This window comes from Cryptomeria japonica, chromosome 5 (genome assembly GCF_030272615.1).
Source record: "Cryptomeria japonica chromosome 5, Sugi_1.0, whole genome shotgun sequence".
NCBI lineage: Eukaryota > Viridiplantae > Streptophyta > Pinopsida > Cupressales > Cupressaceae > Cryptomeria > Cryptomeria japonica.
The window spans coordinates 605,215,011-605,233,283 of record NC_081409.1 but is presented as its reverse complement, the minus strand read 5'-3'; the positions used below and the strand labels follow the sequence as shown (position 1 = coordinate 605,233,283).

At 37.6% G+C, this 18,273-nt stretch overlaps 1 protein-coding gene across 3 annotated transcripts in view; it reads left to right on the top strand.

Annotated features, from left to right (window-relative positions):
- The window catches only part of LOC131051794 (protein YIP4b), a 61,153-nt gene extending 43,215 nt beyond the window's left edge, over window positions 1-17,938 (top strand). For all 3 annotated transcript variants that reach the window (XM_057986404.2, XM_057986403.2, XM_057986402.2), the window contains exons 3-4: window positions 17,105-17,179; window positions 17,334-17,938. In XM_057986404.2, the coding sequence (XP_057842387.1) occupies window positions 17,105-17,179; window positions 17,334-17,594 (336 nt within the window). In that variant the 3' untranslated portion in view covers window positions 17,595-17,938. The remainder of the gene's footprint in view (window positions 1-17,104; window positions 17,180-17,333) is intronic.
- Window positions 17,939-18,273: the final 335 nt, after the last annotated feature.

Sequence of the window (18,273 nt, the reverse complement as noted above, 5' to 3'; positions counted from 1 at the left end):
AGTTAACCAATCTTCTTAAGAAAAACAACATCAACTTGCCATCCGCCTACACAAAGAAGGATTCATCTCCTTCCTCTTCCTCACAGTCTAAGGGAAAAGGGCAAGCATTTGTGGCTACAACAGGTTCTTCACAGCAATGGATACTTGACTCGGGTGCCTCGTATCACATGGGTTCTACAAAGGAGCAGTTTTCTTCATTGGAGCCATCTAAGGTACCTCACATTTACATAGGTGATGACACACAAGTAGAGGTTGAAGGGAAAGGTTCAGTTGACATGGATGATGGAACATTTGAAAATGTTCTCTATGTTCCTAACTTGTCTACCAACCTTCTCTCCATCTACCAAATCACTCACTATGGGAATGGGAAAAAGGTTGAGTTTACACCAGATTCAGTTATGGTAAAGGAACTTGATGATGATGCCTTGGTAGCGGTGGGACAAGTCAATGACAACTCAAGGCTTTATTCATTCTCCCATTTTGCGCCAAGTTCACCTTCTAGGGCCTTGCTTACTCATTCAAATTCAGAAAGTAAGCTATGGCATGAGCGGTTTGGTCACCTCAACTACCGCTATCTTCAGCAGCTAAGCACTAAAGACATGGTCACAGGTCTACCTCGAATCAGTTTTTCAGAGGGTGTATGTTTAGGTTGTTCCATGGGCAAGCATCCCGAAGAGAAGTTTGATAAAGGGAAAGCTTGGAGAGCTTTGGAAGTTCTTCAACTTGTTCACAGCGATGTAGCAGGTCCATTTCCAGCACCTTCATTTAGTAAGGCTTGCTATGTTCTTACCTTCATTGATGACTACTCCCGCTTCACTTGGGTCTACTTTCTCATTCATAAGAGTGAAGTATTTGATAGATTTTAGGACTTCAAGACTCGTGTGGAGAAGCAATCAGGGAAAGTGGTCAAGATTCTTCGCACAGATAATGGAAGGGAATATGTGAACAAAAGACTTGAGGATTTTTGTACATTTGAGGGGATTGATCTTCAGCATTCTGTTGCATACACTCCACAGCAGAACGGGGTTGCAGAACGCAAGAATAGAACTCTCAAAGAAATGGCTAGCTGTATGATACATGCACGTTCTCTTGATCTCGCCTTTTGGGCAGAGGCTATCAGTTGTGCCACACACATCCAGAATCGGGTTCCTCACAAAGCTTTGCAAGGTATTACTCCCTTTGAAGCTTGGGCTGGTAGGAAACCGATTGTGAGACATTTCGGAGTCTTTGGGTGTCCAGCATGGGCTCGCATACCTCCGCAGAAACGCAAGGCATTGGAACCTCAGAGTCGGCCTTGCATATTTGTTGGATATCCCGAGGGTGTTAAGGCATACAAATTGATGGATCCAGAGACACATGAGGTATTCATTGAGAGGAGTGTTCACTTTGAGGAAAGCTCTCCAAGCTTACCCTCTTTACCTCCTCCACCTTCCTCCATTGTGGATAGTGATGTTAGTGATTCAGATGACGAGACTCCCTCAACTCCGACTCGCAGGGTTACACCTTCGCAGGGTCCACTTGCAGTTGAGGAGCCTCGTTCTCCACCTCCACCTAGACCTCGTTGGGCTCGACAGACACTTGAGTCCGCAAGTTCTCTTGTTGGGGATCCTTCAGACACACGGAGAACTCGATCACAGCATTAGGATCTTCCACATGCATTCATTGCTACCGCTTCCGATCCACAGACATTTAGGGAAGCATCAGGGGTTCCTGAGTGGGACCAAGCTAGGGAGGAAGAGTATAGTTCCTTGATGAGGAACAACACATGGGATCTAGTCCATCTCCCTAAGGGGAGAAAGATGGTTCGATATAAGTGGATCTATCGGACCATGTTTGTAGCGGATGGTAGTGTGGATAAGTATAAGGCTCGGCTTGTTGCGAAAGGTTTTTCTCAGGTTGCAGGTGTTGACTATACTTAGACCTTTGCACCCGTAGCCAAGATGAACTCCATTCGTTTGACACTTGCTATTACTGCAGCTCATGGTTGGGCTGTACATTAGATGGATGTGAAAAGTGCTTTTCTTCATGGTGATCTTGATGAGGAGATTTATATGGAGCAGCCACAGGGTTTCATCCTGGATACTTCCTTGGTTTGCAGACTAAGGAAATCTCTCTATGGCCTTAAGCAGGCCCCCAGGGCTTGGTACGCCAAGATGGATTCCTTTCTTCTCTCCACAGGGTTCACCAGGTGTCATTCCGATCCGAATGTCTACATTTTGAGACAGGATGACTCTCACTTGATACTTGTGCTCTATGTTGATGACTTGATCATTACAGGGAGTACTTCATCCATCATTAGCAGGGTCAAATCTGCTTTGCATGACAGATTTGCTATGACTGACTTGGGTCTTTTGCAGTACTTTCTCGGGATAGAGATTTCACAGTCACCTTCCGGGATTACACTATCGCAGCCCAAGTATGCTCTTGATCTACTTGCACGCTTTCATATGGCTGATTGTAAGCCTGCCCCAACTCCCTTTCTTTCAGGAGTCAAGCTTGAGGCTCATTGTTCTTCTCCACCAGTTGATGCCACTTTGTATCGTCAGCTTGTGGGTAGTCTCATCTACTTGACTCATACACGCCTTGATATTTCATTTGCAGTTGGCATGGTTTCTCGCTTCATGCAGGAACCACATGAGCTTCATTGGAAAGCCGCCAAACGCATCCTTCATTACATCCAGGGTACACATCACTATGGGATTCACTATGCAGCAGGCACAGGACTTCGCTTGGTTGGTTACACAGACTCCGATTGGGCTGGCGATCTTGTTGATCATAAGTCTACTTCTGGTTATAGTTTTTACCTTGGTTCGGGCCCCATTTGTTGGCAGAGCAAGAAGCAACATGCTATTGCTCTCTCTTCGACTGAGGCTGAGTATCGAGGCGCTGTTAATGCAGCAACTGAGACCATTTGGCTCCAACAGATTCTCACAGAGTTTGGTTTCACCACTCCACGGCCGACAGTTCTACATTGCGACAATCAGAGTGCTATTGCAATCTCGAAGAACCCGGTCCAACACTAGCGGACCAAACACATCGAGATTCATATGCACTATATCCGAGAGCTCATCCAGGAGCAGGTCATTGTTTTGTAGTATTGTCCTACAGTAGAGCAGGTTGCTGACATATTCACCAAACCTTTCACCGAGAGTAAGTTCCAGCAGTTGCGAGTTCTCTTGGGGGTGCGGGATGTGTCATTTGGGGGGGTCAGTTGACTTCTCCTTCCTCTCTTATTGGGGGGACTTTTTCCTCTTTGAGGTTTTGTCCTTCTTCTTTGAGAGTCTTTTGTACATTTATCTCTCTTTTGGGGGGAAGTTTTTTCCCATTGGGTTTTCTCCCTTTCTCCGTTTGTGAGAGATTGCATTGCATAGTTTTGCTTGCATTTGCATATTGTACATGGGTACCTATCATGGCCTAGTAGCCGGGACCCATCTTGCATTGTTGACTTGAGTCTTCATTCCCCTAAGTTGCACTTAAGGGGGGGTGTTGGTGTAAATAAATATTCATTTTGGATATTATTACACTTACTTAAGTTAACTTAGGATAATGCATCTCTTCGTAGTTTGGATTTGAGACACTTAGGGAAGTGTGCACATAGGGATAGAGCTTGTAGGAGAAATTCCACCTTTTGTGGTCTTATTTTGCTGTTACACTCCACATTCGGTGGGTCATCCACCTCTTGTGGAATATTATATTATTTCTCCTACTTACCCTTAGTATTTCTTACCCACCCTTGTTTCTCATTGAGCCACATGTCATATTTGTGTGCTCATACATCCATATGGCCTTGCCTATATAAGCAGGCCTCTATTCATTGTATTGGTTAATCCAGTTGATCATTTTGCATATTGATGAGAATACAGTTTGTTCTTGTCATTCTATTGTCTCTTTTATGCTTTTCATTGTGCCCTTGATCTTGGCAAAATCCTACAGGGATATATATAGACAGGGCAGGGAGGGCACAAAAATGGGAATCAATAAGCACCAGAAGCCCTTCATGGAGGATAGGGAACTTAACAGGGTTCTTTTTATGGTCTCTAAAATTAGCCCTCATGGTAGACATAAGATAGAAAGGAAGGGACGCCTCGACACCACAACGGAAATGATTCAAAAGCACAAAATGATGACCATAAACCCTAGTAAACCGGCCATCAAGGGTGAAATATTCCATAATTACCTTAAGAATTTTTGCCCCAAATTCCTTGATAACAGAGATATCGAAGTAGTTCGCCGTTTTCTTTATCATTTTGGCCCTCTCCTCTTCATTTTTGGGGAAGTTCAACACCGCCTCCTCCGAGTAGTTCCCATCCCTGTAGAATTTCATCCCATCAACCGAAAGGCCAGTGACCCGAGCAATCAAATTCTCATCAATAAGCACCTTGCGCCCATGGATAATAAATTATGAGTATCACTATCCTACATTATATAATTTTTTTTTTTAATACAAATAACATTACTTACTTTGTTTCTTCTAAATATGTGATGGGGTTATGTTCAACCCATTATGGTCCTATGCTTATGTTGGGAAATCAACAAGTTCAATACCAAAGATTGTGAAGATCAGTCTTTATCCAGTAAACCAATCAAAGGATGAGATACAAGGCTTCGAAAATTATAAAATAAAAACCTGAAACTTATATGCAAATCTGAAAATTAAGCTGTCTTAATGTGGAAAACCATGCTTTGATCCTCCTTTTTAATGATGCCAAAAATAACTCAATCTTATGTGAACTTATAACAACAATAAATAAAAAATATCATCACCTTAATATAGCTGCAATGAGGCATAAATCAGCAACATAAAAACATCATATAACACAAGATTTACATGGCAAAACCCTTGCGGAAAAAAAACTTCACCAAGAAGAGAGGTCAAGTATGCATTATCAACAATAAATGTGATTACAATACATTCACGTAATTCTCCTCGTTTCTTCCAACATAGCAGCACCTGTGTACTTGTGAACAACTTCCTTATACCTCCCAGCTGTCCTTGATCCTTCGGAGTAACTTTACATTCAACTGTTCCTCATTTCATTCTACATCCAATAGTTGTATTTATAGAATGATAAGAGATCCAAAACCACCAATAAACGTGTACAAATAAGGAACTTGATTCCCAATGACCACAATCCTTGGATTACTTCCACAGAAGCCAAAAGGAAACCTGTTGCCTCTTTCAATGTAATGGCCCCTATTGTATAATTGAAATTCTGTCACTGCAACTCTATCCTCCACAGAGTGGCCATGTGCAATCCTCTTTGTTTGAGACTCTTGCATGGTGTCAATTGACTAAGTGTCAGTTGTGATCTTTGTGTAATGATTTGCACTATGACTCTTGTCATTTCTTGCCACTCGTTCTTGATCGCTATCTTCAGGCACATTGCATAGTGCTGTTCTCACAGGCTGGTAGAATCTTTGATCTGATACTGATTGTAATGTCCCCTATTGGAATATTACTAAATTTTTCTCACAAGAGTAATTGTTAAGATTATTAAATGTTTGATATAACAGGTCTTAATTGGATAGGTTAGTGTCTGATCTTGTTTGTGTATCTGCTGCTTACACACTTTTTTTCTGATCTGGATTTTATTTCCTTTCGCTGATTGTTGTATTCCTTGGAGCCAATGATGCTAATATTTTAAGATGTTTGCTGTAATAATATGTTTAGGTCTGCTGTAAATATATTTTAGTCTGCTCCCTTGAAATAATATTTTCTTTTATTTTCTGCTGTGGGCCTGCTCTTGAATAGGAATGATTTTCCTTGATTCCATGCCCCCCCTTGAATGACACTCAAAAAACTCTTATCCCATGAAGTGCCTCTTAAAACAAATGGTTACCTCTCTTTGATGCTGGTCGGCCAAGCATGAATAAGACCTTTTTTTATTTATAAATTACCTTGCCCAAGCTGGGCACTAGAGCCAAGGAAGGTCGGCCAGCATAAGGTTTTTATTTTAAAACAATTTGACATTCAAATTGGGCGTACCACTTCATAGGGTCCTCCCTCTTTGAGATCCAATTCAAAGCCAGCGAAAATAAATTTATTGCCTTAAGAGAAGGTCGGCTCATAGGAGAGGGTCAATCATAAAATAAAAGATTATTTTTGCATCTCTTTTTAATCCATAATTGCACCAGACATGGGTTGGCCCATGTGTCGAGAAAAACTCGATTGTGGTTGTGATCTGGATTTTTTGAATACTGCGACTAGGGTTTTAGATGGGGCATGACATTCAAGCCCCCACTCAGAGAAGCGCGAAGGTCACTCATTTGTCCTTTTCCTAAGTTAATTATCCCATTCTAGGCGTCTGCATGTGAGGAAAACAATATTTAATAATTGTGTTCACAACCCACTTTTACTACTGCTAGTGGAATCCAACACACTTTATGAATGTATTACAAACAATAATGAGAATAAATATTACAAAATATTTTCCCAATACACCTTAAGTGCTGTAAGACATTTTCCAAGGATGTTGGAACCATGTCATAGGACTTACAAGGTAGATGGCATCTTAATCCTAACAGTTTAACTAAGACATCTTTGAATTCCAAAAAGAAAAAATTGTTCATTATTTACTCAACACTAAATATCTATTGTCTAGGATTAACATTTGAGGTAATTCATTGTTTTCATGTTCAATCCAAACATAAGTTTTCATATCTAAACCATGATATTCAAAATAGTAAAAACAAGGTTTAGATGAGAAATAGATATGCCTTTTTTCGAAGAAATCAGTTGAAGGTGTTTGTTCATCATTCATTGCTATTTTTTTTATGCAACCAGTGTCCTTTCATTACTTATAAAGAATTTTTAAAGCATACTCCTCACATGTATACACATCACACACAATCATTAGCCAATAAAGATTCCCGCTGATTATCCTGTTCAAAATTCTTTTCTCTTGCTATTCAGATGAATTTCATCTACACTACTAAAAACTCAAAGAATCATCATCAATATTCATGCCTGAGTCTATGTAGTGTGTGGTCGAATTTACCTGTTCACACAAATCTTCAAGTTTTGAAATTTGTTATATATATCTTCGATAAAAACATTTGAATATCAATGCAAGCATCTTTATCATTAATAATGCTTCTTCATGGGATATGGGATTTTGGGATTCTTATACTTATTGTTGTTCAAAAAGTGTATACATTACTGTTTTTTTCTCATGGGAAAAAAATCATAAATCTCTCTACTCACATAAGTATGCAACAGAGTCGTCTGATTAATTAGGTTATTGAAAGGTTCAATGCTATGCTAATTTCTTCTATACCCATTGCAGTCTCATCCTTAACATGACCCTTCTTTAAATCAGATAGATAAGTCTCTGATAATTTTTGGAATATAGATTGAATTGAATGGACCTCTATAAACTGGATATGTAAGATGTTAGATGTTAGATGTTGGTTGCATAAATAAGCTTCTTTTAAGTTGAGGGTTGTGCATAATCTGATTTGGAACACATGGTGGATGCGAATTAAACATTGATTGATTGTTATAAACAAAATTTAGATCAATCAGTTGCAGTGTAAAACAAGGGATGATACTTACGTTTGTTTGATAAAAGGGGGGAAACTATCCTGTACTGAATTTGTGAGGCATGGGTTGGTGATTGGCTGTGATAGTCTCTCTAAAAGCCTTTGTAAGAGTGGAGATTCTCGGTGATTGTCTCACAAACATTGAGGTTAAGTGATCAAGTGCACACAAGTATGAATCCAAAACAAACAAATGGATTAACACAAAGGGAGTAGCAAGATGATTGAGCATCAAATTAGAAGGCTTGGATAGTCTCATTTGGCTTGCACTTAGTGCTCACAAATTGTAGAAAAGCCTCCTTTGGGTCTATGATTTTTTAGAATAGAATTGGGAAGGAGTTTTCCAGTTCTACCCAAGAATGTATTGAATCGATACGTGGTGGTAGCACAAACTAGTGTGATCGATGAATTGGAACGGTCTGTATGATAGATCTTGTAATGTCCCCTTGTTGAAATAGGATTTATTAATAAATAATAATAACAAATTAAAATATAAAAGAATAAAAATAAAAATGAATTTAATTAAAATTTAGTTAAGTTTAATGAATGGTCAAAATGCATGAAATTAAAAGTTGTGACTCCCTCAAACATGAGATATAAAAGGGAGAGAAGAGAACTTCATTTGGGGAGAAAAGGGAAAAAGGAAGAAAGAAGGGAGCAAAGGAATTAAGGAAGCATTAATGGGAAGAAGATAGGAAAGTGACTCTTTTTAAGGGGCAGCGATGATAAAGGTTGTGACCCTTTTGAAGGGTGGTAATTGTGAAAGATTGTGACCATTAAGAAGAGGTGTGACTCTCCCTCACATTGGAGGATATAAAGTGGAGAAGTCTTCATTTGTGAAGGAAGGATCCATGGAATAGAACAAAATATCTGAACCATTAAAAACAGATTTAGGAGCAGACCTCATTCAGAATTATAAGAAAATCTGGAAGAATGATGTGAACATTTATCAAAGAGATTAGAACACAAATACAAATCCGCAAACAATAATCAAGCAGGCATCGAAGGAAAATAAGAGGAAACATTAAATCAATAACCAGAGAATCAGACCTGATGGAATAGAAAGGATTAACACACACACACACACACACACACACACACACACCTGTGCATTTAAAGAGGGAAACAACACTGAATTGAATCTGTCCAAATTACCACAGTGGACTGAAAATACATAACCTGCAATAATTCTACGAGTATAGTGGGCAAGATTTAGTGTCCTCCCAAAAGGGGACATTACACATTTTTATTGATGACAACTAACTATCCTAGAGCATTTTTGAATGCTTTAATGTGCTCCTGTTCAGTTCTCTAACCAGTAGCAGTGTAGGTTGGGAGGTACTAACCAACATCCTCAAGAATATCATGGACATCCTTGGGGATGATATCAGGGATGTCAATAGGACCATTATTTATCCAAGAGACAAACATAGCAGGAAAATTGCTCCTGAATAACAGAAGAACTCATACCAAGATGCAACTATAAACCTTAAACTTTCAGATTATACAAATTTTTGCTGAACCTGTTGAAGATACACCATCATGTATCCAGATTCTTGTGTGATCGATGAATTGGAACGGTCTGTATGATAGATCTTGTAATGTCCCCTTGTTGAAATAGGATTTATTAATAAATAATAATAACAAATTAAAATATAAAAGAATAAAAATAAAAATTAATTTAATTAATATTTAGTTAAGTTAAATGAATGGTCAAAACGCATGAAATTAGAAGTTGTGACTCCCTCAAACATGAGATATAAAAGGGAGAGAAAAGAACTTCATTTGGGGAGAAAAGGGAAAAAGGAAGAAAGAAGGGAGCAAAGGAATTAAGGAAGCATTAATGGGAAGAAGATAGGAAAGTGACTCTTTTTAAGGCACACCGATGATAAAGGTTGTGACCCTTTTGAAGGGTGGGAATTGTGAAAGGTTGCGACCATTAAGAAGAGGTGTGACTCTCCCTCACATTGGAGGATATAAAGTGGAGAAGTTTCCAGCCCTGCTTCTAGCCACTTAAATCTCGAGACTGATTCACAATATATTGAGAGCTCGAGAGTCCCAAGATCTAATTTCTTACAAAAATGGGGGAAATTTGATCTCAACCTTTGTGACATTCCCTCCATAGTGGATTGGATTATGATTGCAGGGAGAAAGTCTGATTCCCTAATGGGGTCATGCTTCTTTACTTTGGATTATGCTATGGGTATTAATCATTTGCTAGTTTCTCTAGTTGCTTAAGTTGCAATGGCCTGCTTTGGAACTTATTAGTTATTTGGCATAAATGCTTTGGTGGGTGCCAAACACATTGGAAAATCTGATTTTTCCTAAGGATCAATGTACAATATCAGCTAGATTTGATCTTAGGACTCTAGAGTTGTCTTTGAACTCCCTGCATGTCAAGGAGAAACTCAATAATTAACTAAAACCATAGAAATATTTTAATTTAAAATTTGGTTTGTATTCCAAAGTAGGAGCAATAAGATAAACAAATTAATGCTCTGGTCTTGGAGTCCATGCATTATATCTGCTGCAATTCCTTGATGCACTGTTTTTTGGTGATCAGACATTATTTTTGGGCTGATGTTCATGCACAGGTTGTTTTTCCTGCCATCAATTGTGTTAAAACATTTCCTATTGGCCAAACAAATCATTGTGGGCCCAGTTAAATCAAAGCATTGGAGGGAACACAGGTCTTTTAGAATAAAATAAAAAAAAGTTACCTCTTATTGAAGCCTAGGTTTGATTTAAATAAGATTGGGTTTTCTGTGACATGGAGTTAACTTTCCCAACCCTTTAGTGTGAATTGTGATTAATTAGGGGGTAGAATATAACAATTTAAAATTCAGAGATCACTCACTATTAAATCCCTTCTGTCACATATTAGATCTGTGGAGACTCACCCAAATCATCCTAACTCACCAAGGGTTAATTGGAGAACTATTGCTTTATTTGTAAAATTAGATATCAACTTAATTATACCTAATTTTTTTAAATATACAGGTAAGGTTTATATTGGACCATGAAACCAATATTGAATGTCTTTTGACTTTTCCCTTCTGATGAAGGACCGCTTCCGATCCTCCAATTATATCATGGTGTTTAACATATTGGGTCCTGAATCTACTTGTTGGTGCTATTCTACATGCATGTGGATCAGCTGGTAGATGGATTGTGTGAGTAGCAATAATAGTTTGTTGTTAGAAAATAAAAACAAATGTCTGTTATGTGATAACAGATTTGACTATGTATATAATATATATACACATTATCATATCAATATGTGCTCAAGAATTCTCAATATGGTATTGGTATCAGAGCCTCTCTAATAGTTAACACAAAGTTGCACAAGAAAGTTTGCATGAGGCCTGTGAAGCTCGATAGCGGTGTTGTTGAAGAAGGTATAAGTTTGAAAGTTTTTTTGGAGTTCCCATTCTTGTTGTCATCTTGCTTTTAGTTTGAATTCACGAGAAGGTCATGGCTCCAAAGGCTTCAATTGATTGCTTTCCACCCTGCACATTGTAAGTTGTCTTAAATTTGAAAAGCATCGTTGAAGCCATCAGGAGAATGAAGAACTGCCAGCACCCTGTTGCACCACAGTTCGAGTCATTTTTGTCGGAATAATCCTCTGCTTTGTTCTGGTTGGTACTTGGTTTGTTGTTATGCAATCTGCTGCTGGTTAGTGAAGAGCATTTTTTGCTGCAGTGATCTGTTGGTTTGAAATTGATTTGCCAAAGTTTTGTGTGTTTGCTTCCCAGCTGCTGATTTATTTGAAGACTCAAATATTTTTGGAGCTTTGGCAGTGAAAGATTACTGCTTTGCCTCGAATAAAGAATTCATAATACCCGTTCAAGGGTTTGAGCTTAATTCGTTAAAGCATTGAGTTCTCATTGGGGAGACCCAAGCTTAAATCCCAAAGGGACATTTAATATGAAATTCAAAGTTGTGACCCTTGGTCTTCCATATGTGGTTTCTAGTGTGGTTGCTCGAAAGGAACTGATGTTAGTCTCATGGTTGTGCTTGCAAGAGCTTGTGTTGGTCTCATGTTGATGCTTGTATAAGCAGAATGTTTGTAAATGATTAACAATATAAAAAAATTATAATGTTGTACGTGAATGCTTAGTGGGATGAGATTTATATGAAGTTTTCACAGAGATGATTTTGCATCAGTGAAGAAAAAGCAAACATCATTATTTTCATTTGAAGCTTTGCATTCTTTGTTTTGATAGATTCAAAATGAATGGTTACATGCTATATCTTCTCTTTGGTTTTAGTGATCAAATCAGTTCCAAAATCAGCCAGCAGGTATAAAACTTTCATAAAAATGCAATTATTTCTACAATTTTAGCCATAAATTTTTTATTCGAGCTTTTGATTGACAAGCTGTCAAAAATACTGAATTGTTGGTTTGGAGAGCTTAGCAATGAATGGTTGCATGATACATTAAGATTATGCTGTCTATGGACATAAATTTTGCATGATGGTAAATCATTAATGAAATAAACTTAAAAAGGTGGGAGTCTGTTTCACATTTTGTTTGAAGTGTTGGACTTGTTACAAGTGCGGTTGTCGTTGCACCAAAAGATCGACCTGTTAATGCCCGATACAACCACTAGACTTATAGAATCCACAGGAGGCGATTAAGCCATGTCACAAACCTGAGCACTGTGTTGCACAGCACAAGGAGACCAAGGGCGCACACCTTGCAACAACCCCCGCCCACCCCCCCACGCAAGGGAGCGGTTTGAACTTGTGACCAAGCTTTGATACCACTTGTTACAAGTGCGGTTGCCGTTGCACCAAAAGATTGACTTGTTAATGCCCGATACAACCACAAGAGGCGATTAAGCCATGTCACAAACCCGAGCGTTGCGGTGCACAACACAAGGAGACCAAGGGCGCACACCTTGCAACAAGACTCATAGTTGTGAGCTTCTTAGCATCAAAACCATTGAGTAGTATTATTTATTGGTTTTATAAAATCAATTATCCATATGATGGTGTTAGTGTGCTAAAAGCGTTATTCAAGGTGCATTATCTGTGGATCCTAACACCTTTGATCTTATTTTGATTGGGGGGGTCAGATTTTTAGTATGAAGAAAATTAACAATTGATTGAGAAATTTGAAGGTAAAGGTTTCCACATTGGGCAAGTCAATTTGTAATTGATTCTTATTGAAAAGGATCTATGAGATGTGGTCAAGTGGAACTACACCAAAGCCAACAAATGCTAATGGAATTAAAAAATGAACTATATAGGGTCGAAAGTGGCAACTTCAATTGGTCTTGGCCTCTCAGATGCAAACCTGCACTACATTGATTTCTCAAAGAGCTCAAAGCTAGTATGGGATGCTCTTAGTGCTTTGTTTGGATCTATGTTACCGGGTTCGCCGGTTTTGGTCCTTGCACCCTAACCGGGTTTGGGTTCGCTCGGGGGTTTACCCTAGGCATTTGGATTGCCCTTTGCTGATTTTCTTCTGCCATTCTTCATTGTTCCATCATCCAATTCAGTTACGAACTATCAATTGGCATTTGGCATTGATCAATGATGAAGTATCACACTATCAAATGTATTTAGTTTTATAATTCTGTATATTTCTTTAAACTTTTGTATATATATACTGACGAACCTGACCCACAAACCCAAAGGGCAATTTTCTTTTTGCCCGAACCCATGAACGGGGGTTGCATGCCTGAACCCCAGCCCGAACCCAAACCAGTAACTTAGATCACAAGTATCACTTGCAAAGATGGGCCTAAAGTAGAAATCATTCAGGCGAAAAATGAAGGTAGGTGACAATGTTCAGCACATGAATAAGTTTCATTATTTGACGAGACGAGTCAACTATTTGGGATAAAAGCTGAGGTAGCTAATGATGATACAAAAGCTATTTTGTTGAATAGCATGTCTTTTAGCTATTGTGATATCGTGTTCATATTGAACATAATAGATGTTACTCTAGAAGATATAATCTTTACCTTGATTGATGAAGGAACCAAGAAAAATGATTCAACTATAGAGGAAATTGCAATGCTTGCCAAAAACAAGATTAATATTTCATTTAAATCCAATTTTTCTACCTCAAAGGGAAATCAGTTCTCTAAGGATAGAATTTTGTGCTACTATTGCAAGAAAAAGGGTCACATTATATTTATTATGAATTATATTCAACGTGCCAAGGATCTCCTTGAGGGCAAGCTAAATATAGACAAGGCACTAATTATAGACAATGATGAAGCATGTCTTTTTAAGTAGCTACTAAGGACCCTCCACACAAGAATAATGAGGGATACACAATTTGTGTTCTCTAGGGGCTACATAAAAGCATCCAACTATAGTTGTATTTCTCAACATCTCTTTGAAATAAGGAGACCTTACGCTATGAAATGGATGGTATAGGTATAAAAACCTTGAATATTGAATCATTAGACTGTTCATGTTGTTGCAAATTCAACAATTGTTATTGTGTTTTTTCCATTGCAGTAGAAGTGGCTTTCTTCCTCCCTCTATCATAACCCTCTCCAATTTATATATTGGAATGTTTGTCGATAATTGGTAATGCTATGGATGCATGTTTATAAGAAATAGTTTTTGTATTACTGTTTACAACAAATTATGCCATTTCAACCTGCTGTTTTGTTGATATCTCCTCACAAAATCTAACCCCACATCCACTCTCAACTAATAAATGGTGTTCAGTCCTACTTAAAGCCTCATAAAATTAGTTTTGCTGCCCCCTGTATTTTAACCTGCTTTTTGCTTAAAATGGTGGCAAACTTCAGCAAGGGCATTTTTGAGTTGGAAAGGCCTTTTGCAAAGTTTTGAAGGGAGGATGGAAGGACATGCAAATGGGTTTGTTGGTGTTAGAACAGCATTTGTGCTTGGATTTTGAAAAGAATGGGAACCCCCACAAATTCTTTGAGTTCTATGGGAAAAAAAGTAAAACTGACTGAGGAAAAGGAAAAATAATATTGTAGAGCCTACCTAAATGGCTGGAAATGTCTTGCAAATCGTAGTCTCTTTTTTCTTTAAAACACTGTTGTTGAAATAAAAAATGACAAATGTGAATGTCTTCAACACTTAAAGCTGCTGTTCTGAGAACTCAAAATTAAGAAGGCAGAAAGTGAAACACCTTGAGTCTTGAGGCTTTACTGGTGGTAGGCACAACGTGAAAGAAATGAAATTTTTAAGTTTCATTGTGAAATATCTTGAGGCTTTACTGGTGGTAGGCACAAAGTGAAAGGAATAAAATTTTTAAGTATCATTTTTCATCGTTTCAAGCATTTAGGGTTTGGACAAGCAGCGTGGGAGGACTTGTGGGTCACCCATGTCTCTTCTAAACTTAAAACTGTTTTTTTTCCAACAATTCAAGTATATATTTATAAAAACAATTGAAAATGTTGTTTTGCCTTTTGGAACATGCGTGGATGTCTCCAAGACATATATGACGGATGCCTTAGATACCCTTGGCTGTCCTAGGGAAAGCTAGATATCTTACAGGTTTGGAAAAGAATTGCGGACAACTAGGGGAAATTCCCTGGTGTCTCACCACATTGGAAATGCCATGGTGCCAGGAACGTGTCCCTGTGGATAATAGAAATCTTGCAATAAATTGGGACCATCAGAGTCTGTAATGTCACTTTGAAATAGAATTTAATAGTAAAAAATAATAATAAAATAAAAATAAAAATATAAAAGAATATAATTAAACATAATTAAATTTTAATTAAGTTAATGAATGGGCAAAAGACATGAAATGAAAAGTTGTGACTCCCTCAAACATGAGATATAAAAGGGAGAAGAGAACCTCATTTGAGGGGGATAATTTTGGGAACCAGAGGTGAAAATCTGATTTAAAGGAACCAACCAGACACAGCGATCTTATTATTAGAAGGTCAAATGACATATTTTGTATCAATAATGAAGGTGGTGAACATAGCAATCACAGATAATTCTGCATACATCTATAATTATCGGACCTCTTATTTGATCTCATAACAGATTTGTTTTGGAATGTTATATTAGAATCTACATCAGATTTGAAAGATTATATTATTATCAAGAAGAACATCTAATATTCATATAAGGTCTGCTAATTGAATCTTGTCTAGAGTCATTATGCAATTTCAATCGATTCCATAAGCATCATGAGTATAATTATCTCATTAAATAGAAAAGTTAGTGAAAAGCCCAAAAGGAGACATTACAGAGTCAAGGTGATGAGTGATGCAAAGCTATTCTAAGGGAGACTATATGGTTTGAATGCAAATTTGAAGGACAAGTTGAGGCAAGAGACTGAAAAGATGCCTAGCACATGCTTGTTATTTTTTTTTTTTTTTTTGAGTGGATACAGCTAGGTGAATAAGTCTGATGGTCTTCTAGATGAAAAACATTGGGAGGCATTATCATTTTGGGTCCTATGGCCCTTTGACAAAGACTCTTACATTAGAGATTTTGTAGAGTTGTAGGAATTCTATCTGGTCATTTTAGGATTTTCAGGTTATCATTTTGCGAGAATGATGATGCAGAAGAAAAATTGAAATTACGATGCAATGTCGATAAAAGAATGCGTCAACTGGTTTCCTAAGTTTGTTTAGTGTTGAAATTGATTTTTTAAAGGTTTTGCTGATTGCAGATCTCATTGAATTTAAAGTACATATGTTGCACTCTCGTGATGAAATTGCAATTTGCAGTGGCCTTTTCTCATGTATTATTTGAACATTGCACCTTCATAGTTACCTTGCAAACGATCCTGGAACTGAACATTGGACTCCTGATTGCACTATAATTTTGGTTTCATGCTGCCAACCAAACATGTAAAGTGAAACAGGGGCTCGGGGCTGTTGGAGATATTGGTAACACCTTCACTATTTTCGGTTGCATTTTTTTACTTTTTATTTGCACCTGAAAAATCTTATGAACCCAAGGCTAAGTCGCCATTGTAAACTAGAAAGGTACTGATCAAAGCTTTCCAACAGCACAGTCCAAAGATTGTCTACAGTTTATGGAGTTTGTTGCTGCATCACTCTATGATGTCTTCTTGAAGGTCTTGAATGGGACCTTGAATTTTCTCCAGTGTTACATTGACAACTTGGAGTTGAGTGATATCAAGATTGGCATGGATAACTGGTGTGACTTCATAGGGATATCTGTAAGGACCTTGCAATAGTAGAATTACAGATAAAAATCTTCAGTTGAGAACGACTCCTTGTGATAGTGGTGTTGTTTATCCCATTCTGAAGGTATTGTGAATCGATAGTAGGGAATTTATACTTGGTTGAATATGAATAACAACATATGTAGATTCGAAGAGGATCAATTTTATTACCAATAGGTATTGAGAAAGCATCATCATCTGGAAATTGGAATTAAAAACATGCATATCTTGAATTATTATGTTGGAATTTTGTTGGATTAACTCCATGCCATAACATAAAAATGAATGTACCTATAACTTAGATCTGTATGGTTCTGACAAAACAATAAGGTTGATTAAAATACTTTCTTTTATATTTCCAGGGATTCTGAAATGTAACTGAAGATTGTTTCTTCCTTTTTTGGTTTGCAGTCTAAGGTTTTTGCTGTCGCTTTCGCTGTGCTTGCTGCTGGAGCAGTTGTGTTAACACTGAATGTCCTACTCCTGGTATTACATTTTTATCAGAATGTCAAATTCCATGTTTGTTTACTTCCTAAAAGGGTACTTTTTTATTGTTTCCAGTATTCTATAATGCAGCTAAGTGTCTTATGGTATTGAGAGAATGCTGAATTCCTCTGATGATTTATATTAATACGTGCAGGGTGGACACATCATTTTTTTCCAAAGCCTTAGCCTTCTGGGATACTGTCTATTTCCTCTGGATGTTGGAGCTCTTGTCTGTATGCTCAAAAACAGTCTTCTACTTAAAATTATTGTGGTGCTTATTACTTTAGCTTGGAGCTCATGGGCTGCTTATCCATTTATGAGTGCTGCTGTTGCACCAAGTAGGAAAGGACTTGCTCTTTATCCTGTTTTTCTTCTTTATATTTCAGTTGGGTTCCTGATCTTTGCCATAGATTAAGGAAGTTGATAATGCATTTCTTTGAAAAATTTGGATAAGCAATTGTTCCCAGCTTTATAGGTCTTCTCAAGAGTTATATCTGAAAAAGATTGCATCCAAGATCCTCTCAGGATAAATTACTGGAAACTACAAGTTTTGATGCTGCTGAACTGCTTTGGTGTTTTGATTTTATGAGTTGGTTTATCTTCTTCAACGCCAAATTTATTGGAGATAGTGACTATTAAATGGTGTAGCAAGTTCAGCTTGGATATGAATTCCAGTATTATTCATTTTGTATATCACGATGGTATACACATCTTTGTTGACTAAATAATTTGCAATTTAAGTACGTAATTATGTGCTGAGGTGATATTCTCTTCAAAAATTGAATTTTGTTAAATAGCTTAAAATGGACAGTTCGTGACAGATTGTTACAGAGCATCAAACTAGAGTTACTAGTTGTTGTTTGAAAGTTCTTTTAATTCTTTGGGTTCTCCTTGTTGATCCGTTTATTGTATTATTCAAACTATAAAATATATGACTTCCATGGATTCCATTATTTGTAGGGTTGTAATAGAGCTTGATGCAACTTTGTTTTGACAGTCCATGGCATTCGAGATATGACTTAAATCTACGAGTATCTATGACAATACCCACTTTATGCTTTTAAGAATTATTTTGGATCAGTTGATGTCTCTGG